At 27.1% G+C, this 17,071-nt stretch overlaps 4 protein-coding genes across 17 annotated transcripts; 2 read left to right on the top strand and 2 right to left on the bottom strand.

Moving 5' to 3' along the window:
• Nucleotides 1-319: 319 nt before the first annotated feature.
• On the bottom strand, nucleotides 320-7,687 carry LOC126865071 (AP-3 complex subunit delta-1). 2 transcript variants are annotated; one of them, XM_050617155.1, is made up of 15 exons: nucleotides 7,534-7,687; nucleotides 7,126-7,420; nucleotides 6,919-7,014; nucleotides 6,713-6,841; nucleotides 5,882-6,292; nucleotides 5,367-5,440; nucleotides 4,632-5,075; nucleotides 4,327-4,554; nucleotides 4,089-4,251; nucleotides 3,799-3,981; nucleotides 3,156-3,540; nucleotides 2,812-3,080; nucleotides 2,122-2,694; nucleotides 1,529-1,954; nucleotides 320-1,435 (listed from the first exon to the last, which is right to left on the bottom strand). In XM_050617155.1, exons 2-15 carry the CDS (start codon nucleotides 7,219-7,221, stop codon nucleotides 1,343-1,345), a joined length of 3,570 nt encoding a protein of 1,189 aa, XP_050473112.1. In that variant the 5' UTR covers nucleotides 7,222-7,420; nucleotides 7,534-7,687; the 3' UTR covers nucleotides 320-1,342. The 2 variants fall into 2 exon arrangements, with proteins under 2 accessions (XP_050473112.1, XP_050473113.1); XM_050617156.1 differs by lacking the exon at nucleotides 7,534-7,687 and having other exon boundaries at nucleotides 7,126-7,484.
• A 222-nt stretch (nucleotides 7,688-7,909) lies between these two features.
• LOC126865074 (zinc finger protein 345-like) lies at nucleotides 7,910-11,185 on the top strand. 3 transcript variants are annotated; one of them, XM_050617164.1, is made up of 3 exons: nucleotides 7,910-8,419; nucleotides 8,764-9,108; nucleotides 9,192-11,185. In XM_050617164.1, exons 2-3 carry the CDS (start codon nucleotides 8,806-8,808, stop codon nucleotides 11,142-11,144), a joined length of 2,256 nt encoding a protein of 751 aa, XP_050473121.1. In that variant the 5' UTR covers nucleotides 7,910-8,419; nucleotides 8,764-8,805; the 3' UTR covers nucleotides 11,145-11,185. The 3 variants fall into 3 exon arrangements, with proteins under 3 accessions (XP_050473121.1, XP_050473120.1, XP_050473119.1); XM_050617163.1 differs by having other exon boundaries at nucleotides 7,910-8,356; XM_050617162.1 differs by having other exon boundaries at nucleotides 7,911-8,336.
• Nucleotides 11,186-13,084: 1,899 nt separating this feature from the next.
• On the bottom strand, nucleotides 13,085-15,209 carry LOC126865077 (uncharacterized). Of its 8 annotated transcripts, none has more exons than XM_050617175.1 (5): nucleotides 15,073-15,209; nucleotides 14,443-14,525; nucleotides 14,181-14,348; nucleotides 13,904-14,091; nucleotides 13,085-13,624 (listed from the first exon to the last, which is right to left on the bottom strand). In XM_050617175.1, the coding sequence occupies exons 2-5, from the start codon at nucleotides 14,515-14,517 to the stop codon at nucleotides 13,453-13,455; spliced, it is 603 nt and encodes a 200-aa protein (XP_050473132.1). In that variant the 5' UTR covers nucleotides 14,518-14,525; nucleotides 15,073-15,209; the 3' UTR covers nucleotides 13,085-13,452. The 8 variants fall into 8 exon arrangements, with proteins under 8 accessions (XP_050473132.1, XP_050473128.1, XP_050473135.1 ...); XM_050617171.1 differs by having other exon boundaries at nucleotides 14,181-14,372; nucleotides 15,073-15,207; XM_050617178.1 differs by having other exon boundaries at nucleotides 15,121-15,191.
• Nucleotides 15,210-15,237: 28 nt separating this feature from the next.
• On the top strand, nucleotides 15,238-17,024 carry LOC126865081 (BLOC-1-related complex subunit 7). 4 transcript variants are annotated; one of them, XM_050617186.1, is made up of 4 exons: nucleotides 15,238-15,385; nucleotides 16,096-16,318; nucleotides 16,494-16,692; nucleotides 16,790-17,024. In XM_050617186.1, the coding sequence occupies exons 3-4, from the start codon at nucleotides 16,555-16,557 to the stop codon at nucleotides 16,967-16,969; spliced, it is 318 nt and encodes a 105-aa protein (XP_050473143.1). In that variant the 5' UTR covers nucleotides 15,238-15,385; nucleotides 16,096-16,318; nucleotides 16,494-16,554; the 3' UTR covers nucleotides 16,970-17,024. The 4 variants fall into 4 exon arrangements, with proteins under 4 accessions (XP_050473143.1, XP_050473140.1, XP_050473142.1 ...); XM_050617183.1 differs by having other exon boundaries at nucleotides 15,239-15,385; nucleotides 16,063-16,318; XM_050617185.1 differs by having other exon boundaries at nucleotides 15,242-15,385; nucleotides 16,066-16,318.
• Nucleotides 17,025-17,071: the final 47 nt, after the last annotated feature.

The raw sequence follows: 17,071 nt of genomic DNA on the forward strand, positions 1-17,071 counted from the left end.
AAAAGTAACAGTTCAAAAATTTACATTTAAAGAAAAAGTATTTAAAGCAAGAAGTTCAATATTCATATTATTGATACACAATATTTCTATTCCTCGCGGTTTAAATCTGTCTAAAGGCTAAGATATTAATTCCAATTTTTATAAATCATTTACTGGCATTTATGCTGTTAATATTTTTTCAATTATTCATCAGCACTTATTTATTGTTTATGACTTCAAATCATAAGTTTAATGTTAATATAGAGAGGAGTAATGTATAATTAAATTACTTTCTTATAGAACGTCTTTTTACGTAAATGAGATTATTTTTTGGAAGATATTTAAAATAAAGATATTGTTTATAGCATATAAGTATTGGCTATTTACATTTGGTGTTCCATGTGTTACTATATTGCATATTTATATGCTTATCATAAAACCTTATGTGTATTAAATTATTGATATTACAAAGTCATTACATGAAGAAAGTATACACTCCGCTGAAAAACATCGATGTACATTCACACGAGTCGCGAGTATCCATGATGTATTTTACAGTTTAATCAGTAGTTCAACAACGTAATTATGATATTAATCCTTCAATAAACACAAAATTGAAGATATCAGTGTATAAGTAGTTAATTTTCAATATACAATATTTGTAATTTATTAAGATATTTTGGATTACTTTACAGATGAATACTCTTACAAATAATATTTCACATAAAAAGTTTATTATACTTCTCCTTCACTTTGGCAAAATAGTTTAGTATTTCAATATTCTGAGCTATACAAACATGTTTTATTTATATTAATATGAAACATGACTAACTTTTAAGAAAATTGTCATTAATATGTAATATTTACATATAGTAAATTACACAAAAACTTCTCAATTTGAAACTTCTATTTGAAGTTAAATGATAAAGTTTATTAAAATAAATATTTCATTTTATAATCTACTATCTTATTATTGCACTTGAGTTCATAAACTGAAATTGCATACAAATAAAATAAACTACTTCCTTTCTGATGTCTTCAATTTCTGATAAATCTCTCTTCCCTCTTCTTAAAACTTTATCTTACATACACATATAGATAATTATACATGTGTCTATTTATACACATACATGTGTATGTTTACATGCATATGTTAGAAATTTGTTTACCTAAATTAGATGTAAAGTTTAGATAAGATCTTTTTCTGAAAATATTTGATAAGTTTGCGGATACGATTTCTATAGCCATTATTTTATATATATAATATAGAATGTTCATTTTACTATTGAGTTACGCAATGAACACGGCTGCAATGAATGAGGATAGGACTCATAAAATACGGACACTTCAGTTTATTTCAATATTATGTTAGAATCCTTAAAATTTCTTCTCCAATTCCTGACAATAACGTGTTATTGTCACCTTTACCTTCAATTACCAAATTGCCTGATGACTTCTATAAGAGAAAATTGTATTTTTGTTACATTTACTATTTTATTAAAATCACTATTAGTGCTAAATGTTAAGAAGTAAAATATATTTGTCTTACGTTATACTTTAATAAAAGGCACACATGATGTCCTTTCAAAGAATGTCCATATAAAGATGCAGTATCATTGATTTGTTCCACAAGTGTAAGGTTACATTTACAACAAATTAAATTTAAAATAACATCAAAATCTTGAGAAAGGACAATTTCTTTCCTAACTTTGTATACAAGTTGACCACTTTTAAGTAATTCTGTTAATATATCCTTATGTGAAAGATGGCCGACCATAAATTTACTGCAAGTTAAATGCATAGTAAAGTCAAGTTTCTCTTGCAATGTACTTTCTTTGCTTTCTAACATATATGTAAGCGTGCCTCTCAACCTCTGAGCAAATGTTACATCTGAGATTAAAATAGTAAACTGTGTTTCTTTGCTGGTTTGTGGAGACAGTTGAAATGGCAGTTTTATACCAAATTCATCTCCAATCTGAAAGAATAGCATATTTATTAAAATTAATTCTTTATTTTGTTGCCACGCAAGTTAAATATCGTACATAACGTAAGAAATAGCAATTATCAAAGTAAGAAATAATATACTCAGTTGTAAAATTATACAGTTTTTGCTTTGTTTCTTCATTGTACATATTAACTTACATTTCTCATTAATCTCAATGACGATGTATCTGGAACATCAAAAACTAATTCCTTTACAAGCTTCTGACAATTATTCGTAATGAGTATTGACGCAACTAATTTATTTGACTCGTGAGGAACTTGTTTCAATTCGTATGCTATAGATAGCACTTTATTTTTAGCTAATTCTTCATACGAAGTAACTGGTTCTAAAATTGTATTATCTTCAGAATTTGAAAAATTATATCTTAAATCTGGTAATATTTCTTTAGACGGTGTCGAGATTCCAGCGGTTTCTTCATAATCTGAAGATTTTTTTAAAGATTCTTTTTTAATTTTCGATCTTTTTGATTTTCTATGCTTCGAGTCCTCGTCCGTTTTTTTATGCTTTTCTTGACTTTTTGACTTCTTGCGTTTAGCATCTTTCCATTCTGATTCCTTTTCACTGAAAACCTCCGTATACTCATTAGCAACAGGTGGCTGAATATTTCCTGTGGAAGTATTATTTTCTAACCACATATCAGTAAGTTGTAACTGATTGTCATAATGTTTTCCTTTAACTTCTTTAACTTTCTTCTTTGATTTTTTATGCCCCTAATAAACAAAATATAATAAAACTATATTTAATTTTGAACTAATAACTTCTTTATTAAAAATAAAATGTATATTTAATATATTATAACTTTTTAAACAAAAGAAGAAACATATTACTTTTTCCTTTTTCTTTCCTTTAGATTCAGTAGTTTCTTGAACTAAATTATTTTCATTAACTCTATGTTCTGAAACAGGTAATCTTTCATCATCCCTCAAAGGTAGATCCAAATCAATATTTAAGGCTCTATGTGGGTCATTTACATCCACATGGTCATAGTCGTCGCTATCACTTAATTCTGCACCTGGTGGTAATTCACCAATCCCAGTATTCACCACTTGAATAGGATAAATATCATCCTGTTCATCTTCTGAAGTAGGCTTTTTACCTAAAGATTGTAATGTTTACAGTTTAAGATAATATAATTATCATGAACGCATATATATGCAAGATTTAAACATACTTTTCTTAGTCTTCTTCTTCTTCTTGCCATGTACTTTGTATCTTTTATGATTATTCGTAATTTTTAAAGAAACTGGAATATCTAATTCCGTTACAGGAATGTTTTCAAACTCCTCATAAATATTTGATGAGTTATGATATGATGTGGAATTCTTAAATGTGCCTTTTAAATAATGTGGATTGTTTTGTTGTTCTAATTTTCTAGCTTCACGTCGTTTTTGAAGTTCCTCTGCTGATGGTTCATTAAATTCTCGTTTAGGATAGGAATCGTTCATTTTCTCCGTCTTAACGAAAATATCATTCATATCTTGATCTTCTGAATCTGAACTTTCTGATGGTGGATCATTGATCCATGAATCTAAATCCAGATCCTCAGGAATTGGCACCTAAACAAAGTAAGATAATGTATATAAATAATAATAATTATTATTTTTTAGTTTATTTCTGGTAACAATAAAAAAAAACAAACATCTAATATTAATTTGAACATTACATTCAATACATAAAATGTGTGAAAAAAATATAAAAAATCAATACACAGGAAATTAATAACAATGATATGATTTTATAAAATGTGTTTTTCGAAACAAATGAAGAAAATATTGACTAATAAAATTATATGAAAACATATAAATAATAATTACCTTTCTTTGTGCTTTTGGCGCAACAGGATTAAGCTCTCCTTCAAATGCTTCCATTAATTCTTCTGCCAAACCAGGACTTTCTTTTAAACATTCAAGTAAAACCAATACAGAACTAGACCTTTCTTGAACTTCTAAATCCCCACTGCATACAAATGCAGCTATTTTATCTTTCAGTGCAAAAATCTATAAAATACAACAAAATTTATGTATAATTCTGAAATGAACATCATTTAATACAATACATAAATAATTAGATAAATAATAATTTTGGTACTTGTAGATTATTTTACCTGTTCCATAGTCTCTGTATCTCCATCTTTTACAGCTTCACATAATGTTGCTGTCGCAAGTTTTAAAATATTATGAACATAAACGGCTTGAATATGTCCTGGTAAACTGGAAGCTTGTGATCGTAACATTGATTGTAATGTTGCTATAGGATCTTCTAGTTCACTGTTAATGTAATATATTATCAATTACATTTTAAACAGAAAAGTAATACAAGTCAGAAACTATATTATAGAATACCTAGAAAATTCTCCACAAATCCATGCAGCAGCGTATAAAACTTCAGACATTGTTGCTCTTGGTTGACCTGTTAAAAGGTATGAATTTTCTAGCAATAAGGCACATTGTTGAACTGCATATTTTCGTATAGCTTGGACACGAATTGCTACATCGAGTAATTGAGTTGCTACTAATGGTCCATGTTTGGTACCTTCCATTCTTGTAAGTTCAACCAATACAGATATATACCTATAAATGTGGATAAATATTATGTAAATGTAAAATATAATATATTTTAATGAATATGAACTTGGTGATCACTGTACCATTCAAAATAAGTAACAAATTGGTAATTATTCTGCGAACATATCTGAATAATTTTTGAGAGTAATTCATCTCTGTAAGCAGTGCCTTCAGCTTTATCCATATGCACCATTAACTTTTTAACTATCTCCATTAAATTCTTTTTTGAAACCATTCCATATAGTAAATCCAAGGCACGCAATCTTATACTTTCATCTTTATCATCCAAGCATTGCATTATAAGATCTTTGTGAGCTTGTACACTTTTTGGATGAGTTTTTAAAATTTTCGACATTGCTAACAATCCCAAATATTTTAAATTTTGATCAGAATCTTCTATCAATATCCTCAATTTTTGAACACATAACTGTATTGAATCAGAATGGTTTGGCATGCCAGATGAAATTGAAATTAATACAGCTATTACTGTATTTATACATTCATATAGTAGGGACATTGCAGATGTACTAAAAACCAGTAATATCATACAATTAGTATAACATTACACGATTATAATAATTATATAACTAATTAATCATTTGAAAAATTAAATTGCAAAATACAATAAATTACATAATTTATCATTTAGGATTTATTTAATGACAAAGAAATATGAATACAAAAACTTAAAAGAAAATAAATATCTAAATAAATTTTCCATGTTAGGAGCATTAAAATATTAAACTAATCCGCAAGCAGTGAACAAACCTGCAAACCCAATATATTGGTTTACATTTAGACAAAAATACATGAAATACCTGTGTATCAAATTTGTAAGGGGTTCTATTAATTTTTTGCCAAGCCTAGGTTCTAGAGGTGTCAATGCGCCAAACTGGAAATATAATTGCAATCTAAGAAATATGATGATATTTAACATATGAATATTGCTAAACATAGTTTACACTTTACAATATGTAATGTAATCATTCGTGGATACATATTAGAAATAAATACAAGCTACTAATGCATACTACAGCTAATGTCTATAATTTACTATATTTTGGTAACAAAGAGATGATCAACTAATATGAAAACCTTGAAATCAGGTCAATTAGTGGTTGAGTAAGTCGCCGACCCATTTTCGGCTCAATCAGTGTTATAGTGGAGAACTGAGCATGTGAAACAAGACCAATATTATTTGGCTCATGTTCAATGTATGTGTATACATATATATGTATGGATACAAATATTCATTAATTATAACAATGAGCCTATATCTTCATTAATCTGTTTCACTTTGTTGATATAAGACTAAAAGCTAATATTCACTTACCAACTTAATAATTTTTATCAGCATCCAATTGTTGGTGGATGTAGTCATAAGTTTGAAAAAAACAGGTGCTAAACTTAGATAGTTTTTTGGATTTTTTCTTGCCAATTCACAAACTACATTAACAGCAGCACTTTGTACACCACTATCAGGATCTTCCAACTTTTCTTTCAATCTAGGAAATGCAGGCCGCAAGGCCTCTGGAAATCGTAAGAAGACTTTGTACATCATTAGTACAGCTTTCTTGCGTAGATACGGCTTTGTAGATGTTAATAATGTCATTATATCATTAACTAAATCACGTGCAAGATCTGAACTTATGAAGCAAGACAGACCACTCAGAGCTAAACCAGCGTCATACTGGTTTTGACTATTTAAATCTTTGCGAATCATATTGGTAGTTAACATCAACAGCTGCAATGAATCAACACTTTGTATTTGTCAAAATTGAGTTAATTATTCTATACTAATTCAGAATCTTTAGAAACCTGACAAATCTTCTTTATATGTCACAACAGGACTTATGAAATAATTACTGTTTACTTACATATAATATAAATTATAGATATTCATGCAGTGTTACTTTCATATATTTAAATACCAAAATATCCATTGTAATATAATATTGTTCAAAATAGAATACGATACTAATTTAATAAACATACATCATAAAAATTCTTCAAATGCATATTTTATCATATCTGTTCACAAAAAATTACTAAAAAAAAAATGAATATGCAAAATAAAATATGTCTGATTTAGCAGAGTATGTCGAATGTTTGTCAGATTTCTTAAAAACTTAAATTTTATCTCAATTTTCGAATAATGTCATACTTCTGTATCTGCATGAAAACTTTGACTTGCCGCCAAATATCCAATTCGTTTATATGTAAATTTTGCAGATGACATCACCTCGATTATGTTGAAACCAGCCCAGCTAATATCATACCCTAACATTTGAAGCTAAACGAATTAAAACATATTATATTAATGATATTAAAAATGTATCTAGAGACAAATTATATACATCTGAAACTTACATATGTTAGCTTTGCCACAGCATTTGCTTTGACTGCTACATTATCTTGTCGCAATTCTTGTTTAATTTCTTCTATACATTGTGCAATATATTTTGCCTACAACAATATGATACATATTTAAATGAAAATATGTATTAATAATTCGACTAAGGTTATGTCTGTAATAAATATTTGAGAGTAATATGCCAAACGTAATTACAAATTTACCTCATTTTCTTTATTGTTCCTAATTCCACGTACTAAATCGGTCAGATTTTTATCGAACATACGTTCAAAGTTTCCTTTTACTTTACGCAAAGCCATAATGGCATTTAAAAAATAAATAGTATATTCCCAGTATCACTTAAAAGCTTTCCTTCTACATCCGCCTAATATTCCGACTTAATCGGATAACTTGCTCCGATTGCATTACCGTATGTTAGAAACCTTAAACTTCAATCACAGTCTTACATTTACATTTTTTGACAGATCGGTGGATAAGAAAGTCCCACGGCGATCAAACCTAAGAATTGTCACAAATAGACAAACCACTCAACAATTCGTTCATCGTATACAAAATTTTCTAAATATAAAATTCCTAAATATTGTAAAATTGCAAATTTGCTAGTTACAAACCGTTTGTTTCGATTGGTTATTTAATACAAAAATATAAAGCGCACTAAATCAAAATGATTCTATATTTAATGTCAAGTTTAGAATGAGTAAATGACAATTTAATGAAAATTTAATCGAAATAAATTAATGCCGTTCAAAATTTATCTTAGCAGTAACAACAGATAATCGTATTAAGATTTTATCCCTCCCCCCCCCCCAATATATTTTATATATTATAATATTCGTTTTCTAACATGCAAGTTTAATATATATCAAGCTTCAATGTTGTTGATATATAAAATACACTGATTATATCACAAATATAAATGAAAAAGGTGTAATAAAGCTATTTTTCAATAAATACTTTATTATTTTGATTATTACAAAATATATTTAACTTTATGTTGTACAGTTGCATCCTATTACATGAAATAAGTACTACCAATTATTGAAGTATAAGTCCATATACGTATAGTCTTTCTTTGTATTGACCCGTCCACTAAGTCTCTAGACTCTTCATTTCGTGCGTTCGCTTCAGATTGCTCTCAACTTTCGTAGTACAGGGAAGCCATTAAACAAAGAAATAGAGAAGTGATAGATTTTTCTTAGAAAAGTATCATCAAAACGAATAATATATGACTAATAACGAAACACGTGACATTGCTCTTTAACATACGGTAAAAATTTTTCGAGAATTGTGTATTATAAAAATTTTGGAAAATACAGGTTTTTCAAAGAAGCTGCAATGTATTCATCTGGGCATCACTGCTAAAGCATTGTCTCAACATCGTGGCATGTTTTCGCGGTGCACAAAAGATCCGAAGGTTGAGAACCTCTCATTTTTGTATGTTAATCTTTTTTATTTCCTTTAAAAATAAGTGTTTTTCAAATAAAATGTTTCCATCTTGTATGTATACTCCATTTTTTTTATTATGTATACGTTATTGAATATACTAACGCATCTCAAAATTTTGTCACAATGATTTCGAATTTTTATAACTTTATAATGAATTTTTATTCTTTATTATCAATAACATTAAATACTATATTGTTATTTATATATTAAATAAAAGTTGTAAATATACACTTAAGTTCGGATTTTATAAAAACCCAATGTTTATGTTATGAAATGTTTTCTTCTGATTAAAAAATATAAAATAAAATAATACATAAAATAAAAACAAATATTTTATTTAAAAAAGTGTTTGTATTGAAATTATCATATAATATGTTTATATAAATTCTTTACAGGAAATCTATTACATAGAAACTGTTCTGTATTTGCATTAAACAATGACAGAATATTTTGATTTACCACTTAATATGGACAGAATATGCAGAATTTGCCTTACAGAGGGTACTAATTTATCTCCTATCTTCTGTACGGATCAAGAAGTAAATGATTTCTCGAGCCTTCCACAAAAGATACAAGTTTGTGGATCGATAGAAATTCATGAACAAGACGGATTACCTTCATTAATTTGTGATATTTGTATCTATAAAGCAAGTGTTGCTCATGAATTTAGACAGCAGTGTCAACATTCTGATGCCAAATTGCGAATGTATTATAATAAACCAAATAAAACTACTATTGTGGTAAATATAACATGTTATGTCAATTTGTTATATAGTAACTGTAAACTTGGTATAGTAAATGTAAATGCTTTTAAATATTTTAGGACACATTTACACAAACTGAATCTGAGATAAGAACATTATTATCAAAAAAACAAATTGATCAAGAAGATTATTTTGTGAAAGAAGAAATGCATGGAGTATCAAATTCTCAAGAATATATGCAAACTAATGACACCTATTGTAGAGATGAATCCAACTTAAGCACCAACCAGATTGATATGCAAAATGAAAAACTATTTATTTGTTCTATCGGATTTGAAGGATCTAAAGAAATTGAAAAGGAATCTTGTACTTCAGAAAATAATATACATGAAACATCTCTCACACAAGAGAGTAACAATGATATTTCTGAAACTATTGATATGGAAAATAAACCAAAAGAAAACCAAGATATCAATCAAAATCCAGAAGAGGATGATAAAAAACCAGAGGAGGAATTCTTTGATGATAATATATTAAATGATAATGTCAAAGAAGAAGAAGAAGTTTTACAGAAACGTACTTCTACTAGGAAAGTAAAATCAGTGCCTAATAAAACCTATAGCGAAGATGAAATTCATAATAATTATTATGATTCAAGCAATGATGGTCAAGATTCTAGAGAATTAAAATTTAAATGCAAAGTATGTGCAAAATGTTACAGCACACAAAGAGGTTTAAAAAAACATTCCCTTGTTCATGAAAAAAAGCATAAATGCAATGTTTGTTCAAAAATGTTTTATAGATTAGAAAATATGGAAAATCATAAAAAAATACATGCATCAAAACCTCTTGCATGTCAATTGTGTCATGCATGCTTTTCTAAACCTCAAAGTCTTGTACGTCATTTAAAATCTCATACTAAAAAAGTAAATAACATGATTAAACAAATTAGTACAGATGAACAGAAGGATAACAAGCAACCAAAAAAAGAAATGAAATTTGAAGATGATACTGATGATGAAAATGGTACTGTGAATGAAGTCTATGATTTTGAAAATGCACCTGAGTTGTACAAATGCGAAATTTGTAGTCAATATTGTTCGTCTTTAAAAAATCTGAAAAGACATACTCTCGTACACGGAGATAAAAAATATTCCTGTACTGTATGTAAAAAATGGTTCTTTAGGCCTGATACATTAAAAAAACATGCAGAAAAACATGGTCATGGCTTACTAGACAATTTAGTAGATGATAATAAATTTTTTGACTCTGATGATGATTCCTTTCCAAATACTACACAAAGCACTTTACAAGAGAATGAAAATGTTAAAAAAGAAGAAAGTGATGAAGATGAATCTGGTGAATATAAATGTCAACATTGTGATAAAATTATGGCAACAAAAAAAGGTCTTAGACGTCATGTATCAATGCATAAACCAAAAGCTGAACCAGTTACTTGTGAAATCTGTGGAAAAGTATGTGCTAGTCAAGCTCGTCTTGTTCTTCATCAAAGGACACATAAACCAAAAGAAAAGGTTCCACGAGAATACTTGTGTCATATTTGCAGTAAAGTGTATCCAAGTAATTCTTCTTTAACTTATCACATGAGAACTCATACTGGTATTAAACCACATGTGTGTAAAACTTGCAATAGTGGATTTACTACAACAACCAGTTTAGCGAATCACATTAGGATTCATACAGGTGATAAACCATTTGTTTGCCATGTATGCAGTGCAGCATTTGCTGTGAGTTCAGCTTTTAGACGACACTTAACACGACACACTGGAGAGGCAAATTATTTGTGTAAAACATGTGGCAAAGCATTTAAAAGACTAAGTACATTAAAAGAACATACTTATACTCACTCTGGAGAAAAACCATATGTTTGCAAAACGTGTGGAGCTGCTTATAGTCACAGTGGCAGTTTGTTTGCACATCAGAAACGTTGTCGAGCTCAATATGGAGAGATGGTTGTAGATGACCATCATCACACAGTTGCTCATCATATTCATGTAAATAATGTGCAATCTGCAGTACGATCACTTGCTGTGATAGGACAAATGTTTTAATAAATAAGATTCATAATTTCAAAAAAAAAAAAAAAAAACAATGGTTTTGCTTGTACATCATGACAAATTATATATATATATATATATGTCGGAGATGAAAGAACATCAGGATTTCCCGTCCGGAAGATCTATCAAACACCCACAACCCTATTCCTGACGCTTCTCCGACATATAAAATATATATATATATATATATTATATAGAATATGCTATAATATGACTCATATAGTATATAATATAATATTATTTTAGAAATCATACACTTGTGTAAATATATAAGCAGCCTTTTTACAGAGAAAGATTATTTAAATACTCGCATATTTAAATTTTGTAGAAGCTCTAAATGCTTTATTATAACAAAATTTATTTCTTCATTTAAACAACAGTCATTGTGAATATCTTCTAATCATGTGTATATTTTTTGAATATAGCCCAGTAATTATAAATAATATTATACAGATAATGTAATTGTACGAATTAAATATATTTATTTATTTACAGAGTGTCCCAAAATCATATTAAACATAGAAACAAACAAACTTATGTTAGGAGAAATTAGCGAATTTCATATCATTTCGTAGTTTGAAATTTCGTTTTTAATATAAAAACAAATAAATTTAAAAAATCATCAATTTTCAGCTCAAGCTGCTCAAATTCCAATAATTAAATATATATATATTCATACAGAAGAATTATATGCAATACATTTTAGTATTAAATGTACTGATTTGAAAATGTTTTCAATAGCTTTAATGTACTTTACATATATCTTACTAGTGCCAGTGAATTGTAATTATGCCACACACATTTCTCTATGTTCAGTTCTTAATTTTTTAATTTTTATTTAATAGATAAATTTAGTGAATAAAAGAATATTTTTTATGATTTGCTTTCATAAACTTTGATTCTTAAAATAAAAAGAAATTTATAGTATGTAGCAAATAGTTCTGTAGCATGATTTTGGAACACCCTATGTACAAATTTGAATGTATAGTTATATATATTTTTATATGTAATTGCAAAAATGTAAAAGATCATATGATATTTTATACTTTATGTTATTTACTCCTTTCTTCCTTAAAAAATTGAATTAAGAAATTTATGAATTTGTGCTAATATTGGCAGTATTATAATTTTATACAAACGACTAAATCTGTTCCTTTCTGTGACTCACATGTATATTACATACCTGTATTATTTTAAACATTTTACTGTCCATATTATGTATTAAAAAAACAATTATACATTATTAAATAAATCATATATTTTATTTTGCATTTTATGAAAATATCAAACATGTATGAATTGTATAAATCAGTAGCTAGTATTTAAAAATGAAAATTAAAGTAAGTAAAAGTTTTATTAAAAATTCCTGATATAAATTACTTGCACTTTGTGTACATAATCTATATTATGTTTAATTAGAAAATTTAACATTATATTTACTAAGCATATTAATTCTACAATAATATAGAACAAATTATTTACAAGATACTATTATTACCTTTATTAAACATAAATAATTTCTATATATTATATATACATTATTAATCTTTGTACATGTGTTTTCTCATATTTAAACCACACAATAGTTTATTTAATATTAATTGGAAATTATACAATAATTATGTTGAGATCATATTCATAAAATTTGATTATCACATATAAGACGTGTAAATAATAATGTATTGCGTCAGCAAAACACATAAATACTGCATATTTCAAAAAATGAAGTTTTTTTAAATACATATGTATAAATATGTATATCAAATTACTTGATACAAGTAATTTCACTTTGTCTATGTTCTTTTTTAATATGCAAAATTCCCTTTTCGTAATATACAAAATTGATTTAAATATTCATATCAATTATGTTAATAAACTTTGGGTTAAGAAGTTTTAACAAATGAATGCTGAATTATATTTAATGAATAAAGGTATTATGTTCTATTCAATATTGTTTATTCATACATAAGATTTGCGATTAACATGTTTTTAATTTAATTAAATCCAAACATGCATTATACAGAAATATGGAAAATAAATAAAATTAACAACACGATGTGACAATTAACTCGACAAGCGGTTTGTTTCATTTATATGTGAGGTGGATACCATGTCCACGCGGACACCTAGTGCAACTTCGTTTTATAAATCTTGCTAAATCATTATTTTTCAAACGAGAAAAGGTGTCTGATATCAATTGAAAATTCATGATGGTGAAATAAATGACATGAAACTGATTTCGAATAGACCTAGTATGCACCCGAACGATTTACATACAAATATCAAAAATCTAATACAAAATTTAATAATTCTCTCTTCCATAACGTTTTTTCTTGAGTAGTTTATAACGACGCCAAATAGAAATTCGAGTTCGTTTTAAAACTCTTGCTAAATCTGTATACTTCCGCCTCTGATTAAGGTTGATATTATGTTCTAAGTGATCCAAAATCATTCTATCTTCATCTGGATGAAACCTTAATATATTAACAATAGTTAAATTAAAAACTACTGAATTTACAGAATAAATTTTTGAAGATTTAGAGAATTAAAGTTATATTACTTTTAATTGCAAAAAATATTTTATATACAACATAACTATTCTTATTTTTGATAAAAAACAAGAATGTTAATGTTGATATAATATTTAGTAGAGTGTGAATATTTCATGAGAGAAGTAGAACATAGAAAGTATTAAATGAAAATCAATTAAGCATTTAATACAAAAGAAGTTTTCTATTTTATACATATATTACCTTCTTTGAAAATTATCTGCATACAAAGTTCTAAATCTGTGATATACACTGTATAAAGTTCTATTTGGCAAACCATCTGCTAAAAATTGTACAAATCTTTTTCTTTCATTTTTACTGCGTATATATGTTTTATTTTCCTCTCTCAAGAGTAAAAATGGTTCAACCTCTTTAATGTTCCAGTGATTTAACTGTATCGGAATAATAAAACACTTGATAAGGAAAATCTTTTCAACGTTAAGATATATAAGAATATAGAACATTTTTTAAATAGACAAACCTTACAAAATTCTTTCCAATTATGAATAATTATTTTATCCTCTGATGCATTATAACACCCTTTTTTAATAGATTCTATTTCTTCAAATTTTTTGATTTCTTCATGTGTTGGAGGACGAGATCCAGCACGGGTTTCAATCTCATGTTGTGGTAATACAGGATTTTTTAGCTGTATACACAAACTTCTTAAATACTATAATAAAAGAAATCTTATATATGTAACTACTTTTATCTGATATAAGCAGTTGTATGAAATATATTACCGTTGCATCCTTTGTGGAAAGTTTGTTTGTTTCTCTAATTTGTTGAGCGAGTAAAGTAACATCATCAAGATCCATCTCTGAAACTATTATTTTAATCACAAAATATTAATGACATTTCATATAGCAGCTTGAAAATCATAGTGGTAAATTAGTCTGTTATTATTTTTTATAATACGGTTTTTTGGATTTATGGATTAATGTTATAAAACTATGTTTCATAGAACATAGAAAACAACATGACGTTAAGGTAACATGTAAAATACGCTGAAAAAGCTCAACTTTAGATACACATAACTTTTGAACCACTGATTTGATGGATCTTAAAGTTAAAGTTAACTTCGGATTTTACGCGTCGAAGACTATTAACCCCTTAACTTACGATTTACGTTCAAGAATTTTTGGCCGAAAACGTAAACAAGCTATTATATATTATATTATATATTATATTTGGCCCGATCATCGTACTACGGGCTATGCCCGTAATATTTACGTTTGGTCCGATCATCTACTGCGGACTATGCCCGTAGTTGTAGGTTAAGGGGTTAAATAACACGAAAAAGATCAGTTGTTGGATCCACAAGGAAAACTTTATCCTTTATATATTAACTACATATATCATGTGTATCTTACTTCTCTTTACATTTCATTAATTTCATTTCATTAATTTCATTACATTACATTATAAAATGTAAGATTGACTTCCGAAAAACGCCTTGCATCCACATTATATACATATAAGACTTATATATTAGGTTATCATATATATATATATATATATGATATTCGCACACATGAATATATTTCTGATGTGTTCTTAAGTATCAAGCTGATTATCAGCTGAATCTATCATCACTTTGTGTGATCTACATTAAAGTTACAAACATATGATCAAAGAGGAAGTTGTAATACTGGAAATTATATATCTGAATCCTATATTATAAAGGTATTTGATATAATTTATATATTTCATATAGAACTCTTTTAAAGTGACAGATGCGAAATATTTATCTTATTAATTTAATAATATATATATCATTTGTCAACAAAAAGTTATTAAATTTATTTATGCTTCTCTTATAATTAATATTTCTATAAAATAGCATATATGTACATGTCTCAAATTTTATTATATAGAATGAAATTTATGATAAAAAATACTTAAATTATTACATCATAATAGTATTAAAGGGTGTTTTACATGAAGGAGGCCATATAAATATCTGCTCCATTTTTAATGACATGAAAAATGTTTATGATATAATTCGAATGATTTCAAAAGAGAAATACCATGGAAGATAAATTATTTTGTCGAATTATTTCTTTTTTTTTATTTTCCTAAAGTCACCAGTATTTTCTCTTATTACTTTTGATGGATGAAAAACATTTTTTTGAGTTTGAATCATTTTAATTGAACTTTATTCATTTGACTATCTCTGAATTATAATCTTCACATAATGACGTTGTACCCTAGAAATGTAATGAAATTATAAGATAACGCTAAAATGATATCTGAACTTGTTTATATTATAAATGCTCGAAGTGATAGTTATATTCACCAATAGCAATGTGTACTGAAAATATCAACAAAATGATGAATATATTGAGTTATGTTTATTATAGTAGATACTGGTACATACAAACAAGGTTTTTTAGCTGACTGTGATTAGTGCGAATAGATCATTAATAGATCATGAATGGATTCAACAAACTTCTATTTATGGTGAAACTATTCAGTGTGTAAAAGAGGTTATACACTTGTACACAGAACAATTACCATAAAAGGTTCAAAGAAACCGGTAGTGTTTAGAATAAAAAACCACAAACGCAGGAGACAAATGCGAAAGATATTATTGTTACAATTAACCAAAATCCGCATGTAAGTGTTAACTTCAACAGAGACTCCCTGTATTTAATAATAATGTTGTTGTTATTTTCTATGATTTTAGTCCATTTAATTATATGAATGTTTAAAGTTAATTTTTAAAATATATTTTCAATTTTTATGCAATATATCTTATTGTTCATTATTAAGTCTATGTTAACAATTACAGATAAGAACCTGAAGGTTATTAAATTAAAGTTTGTTTCAAAATTAATAAAAATTTATACGCCATGGCTTCAGCTTCAAGTACAAGTGCTCGAAGCTTATTTGTTGAGTCAAAAATGAGATTGGCTGATAGAGTACAAGTTAATGTAAACAATATTGCATCCCTTGCAAGACAAATACAAAGAGGTTCAAAAAGCAGTGAGGTAAAATTTCAAAATACATACATACAAACATACATTATATTTATGAAAATTCATACACTTTATAAATATCGTTTTTTTAATTAAGATACGCTTATAGATATTAATGCACAGTGCAAAAAATTTTGCACAACAAGAGCATAGTCTAGAAACTGCAGAGGCTAATCTAAAGAAAATTGCTCTTCTAACCACTCATTTAGATTACCAACTGGAATCTGTCAATAGAAGTTTTATAACTTTGGAAGAAGTTACCGAACAAGTACGTTCTATGCAAAGATAAATTATAATAAATACTTACCCTATATCTTTATTTATAATATATAATTTTTCATATATTTTACACTTTTGTATCATATTATTACTAATTAGGTGTATAATTGTG

Source organism: Bombus huntii, chromosome 4 (genome assembly GCF_024542735.1).
Source record: "Bombus huntii isolate Logan2020A chromosome 4, iyBomHunt1.1, whole genome shotgun sequence".
Lineage (NCBI taxonomy): Eukaryota > Metazoa > Arthropoda > Insecta > Hymenoptera > Apidae > Bombus > Bombus huntii.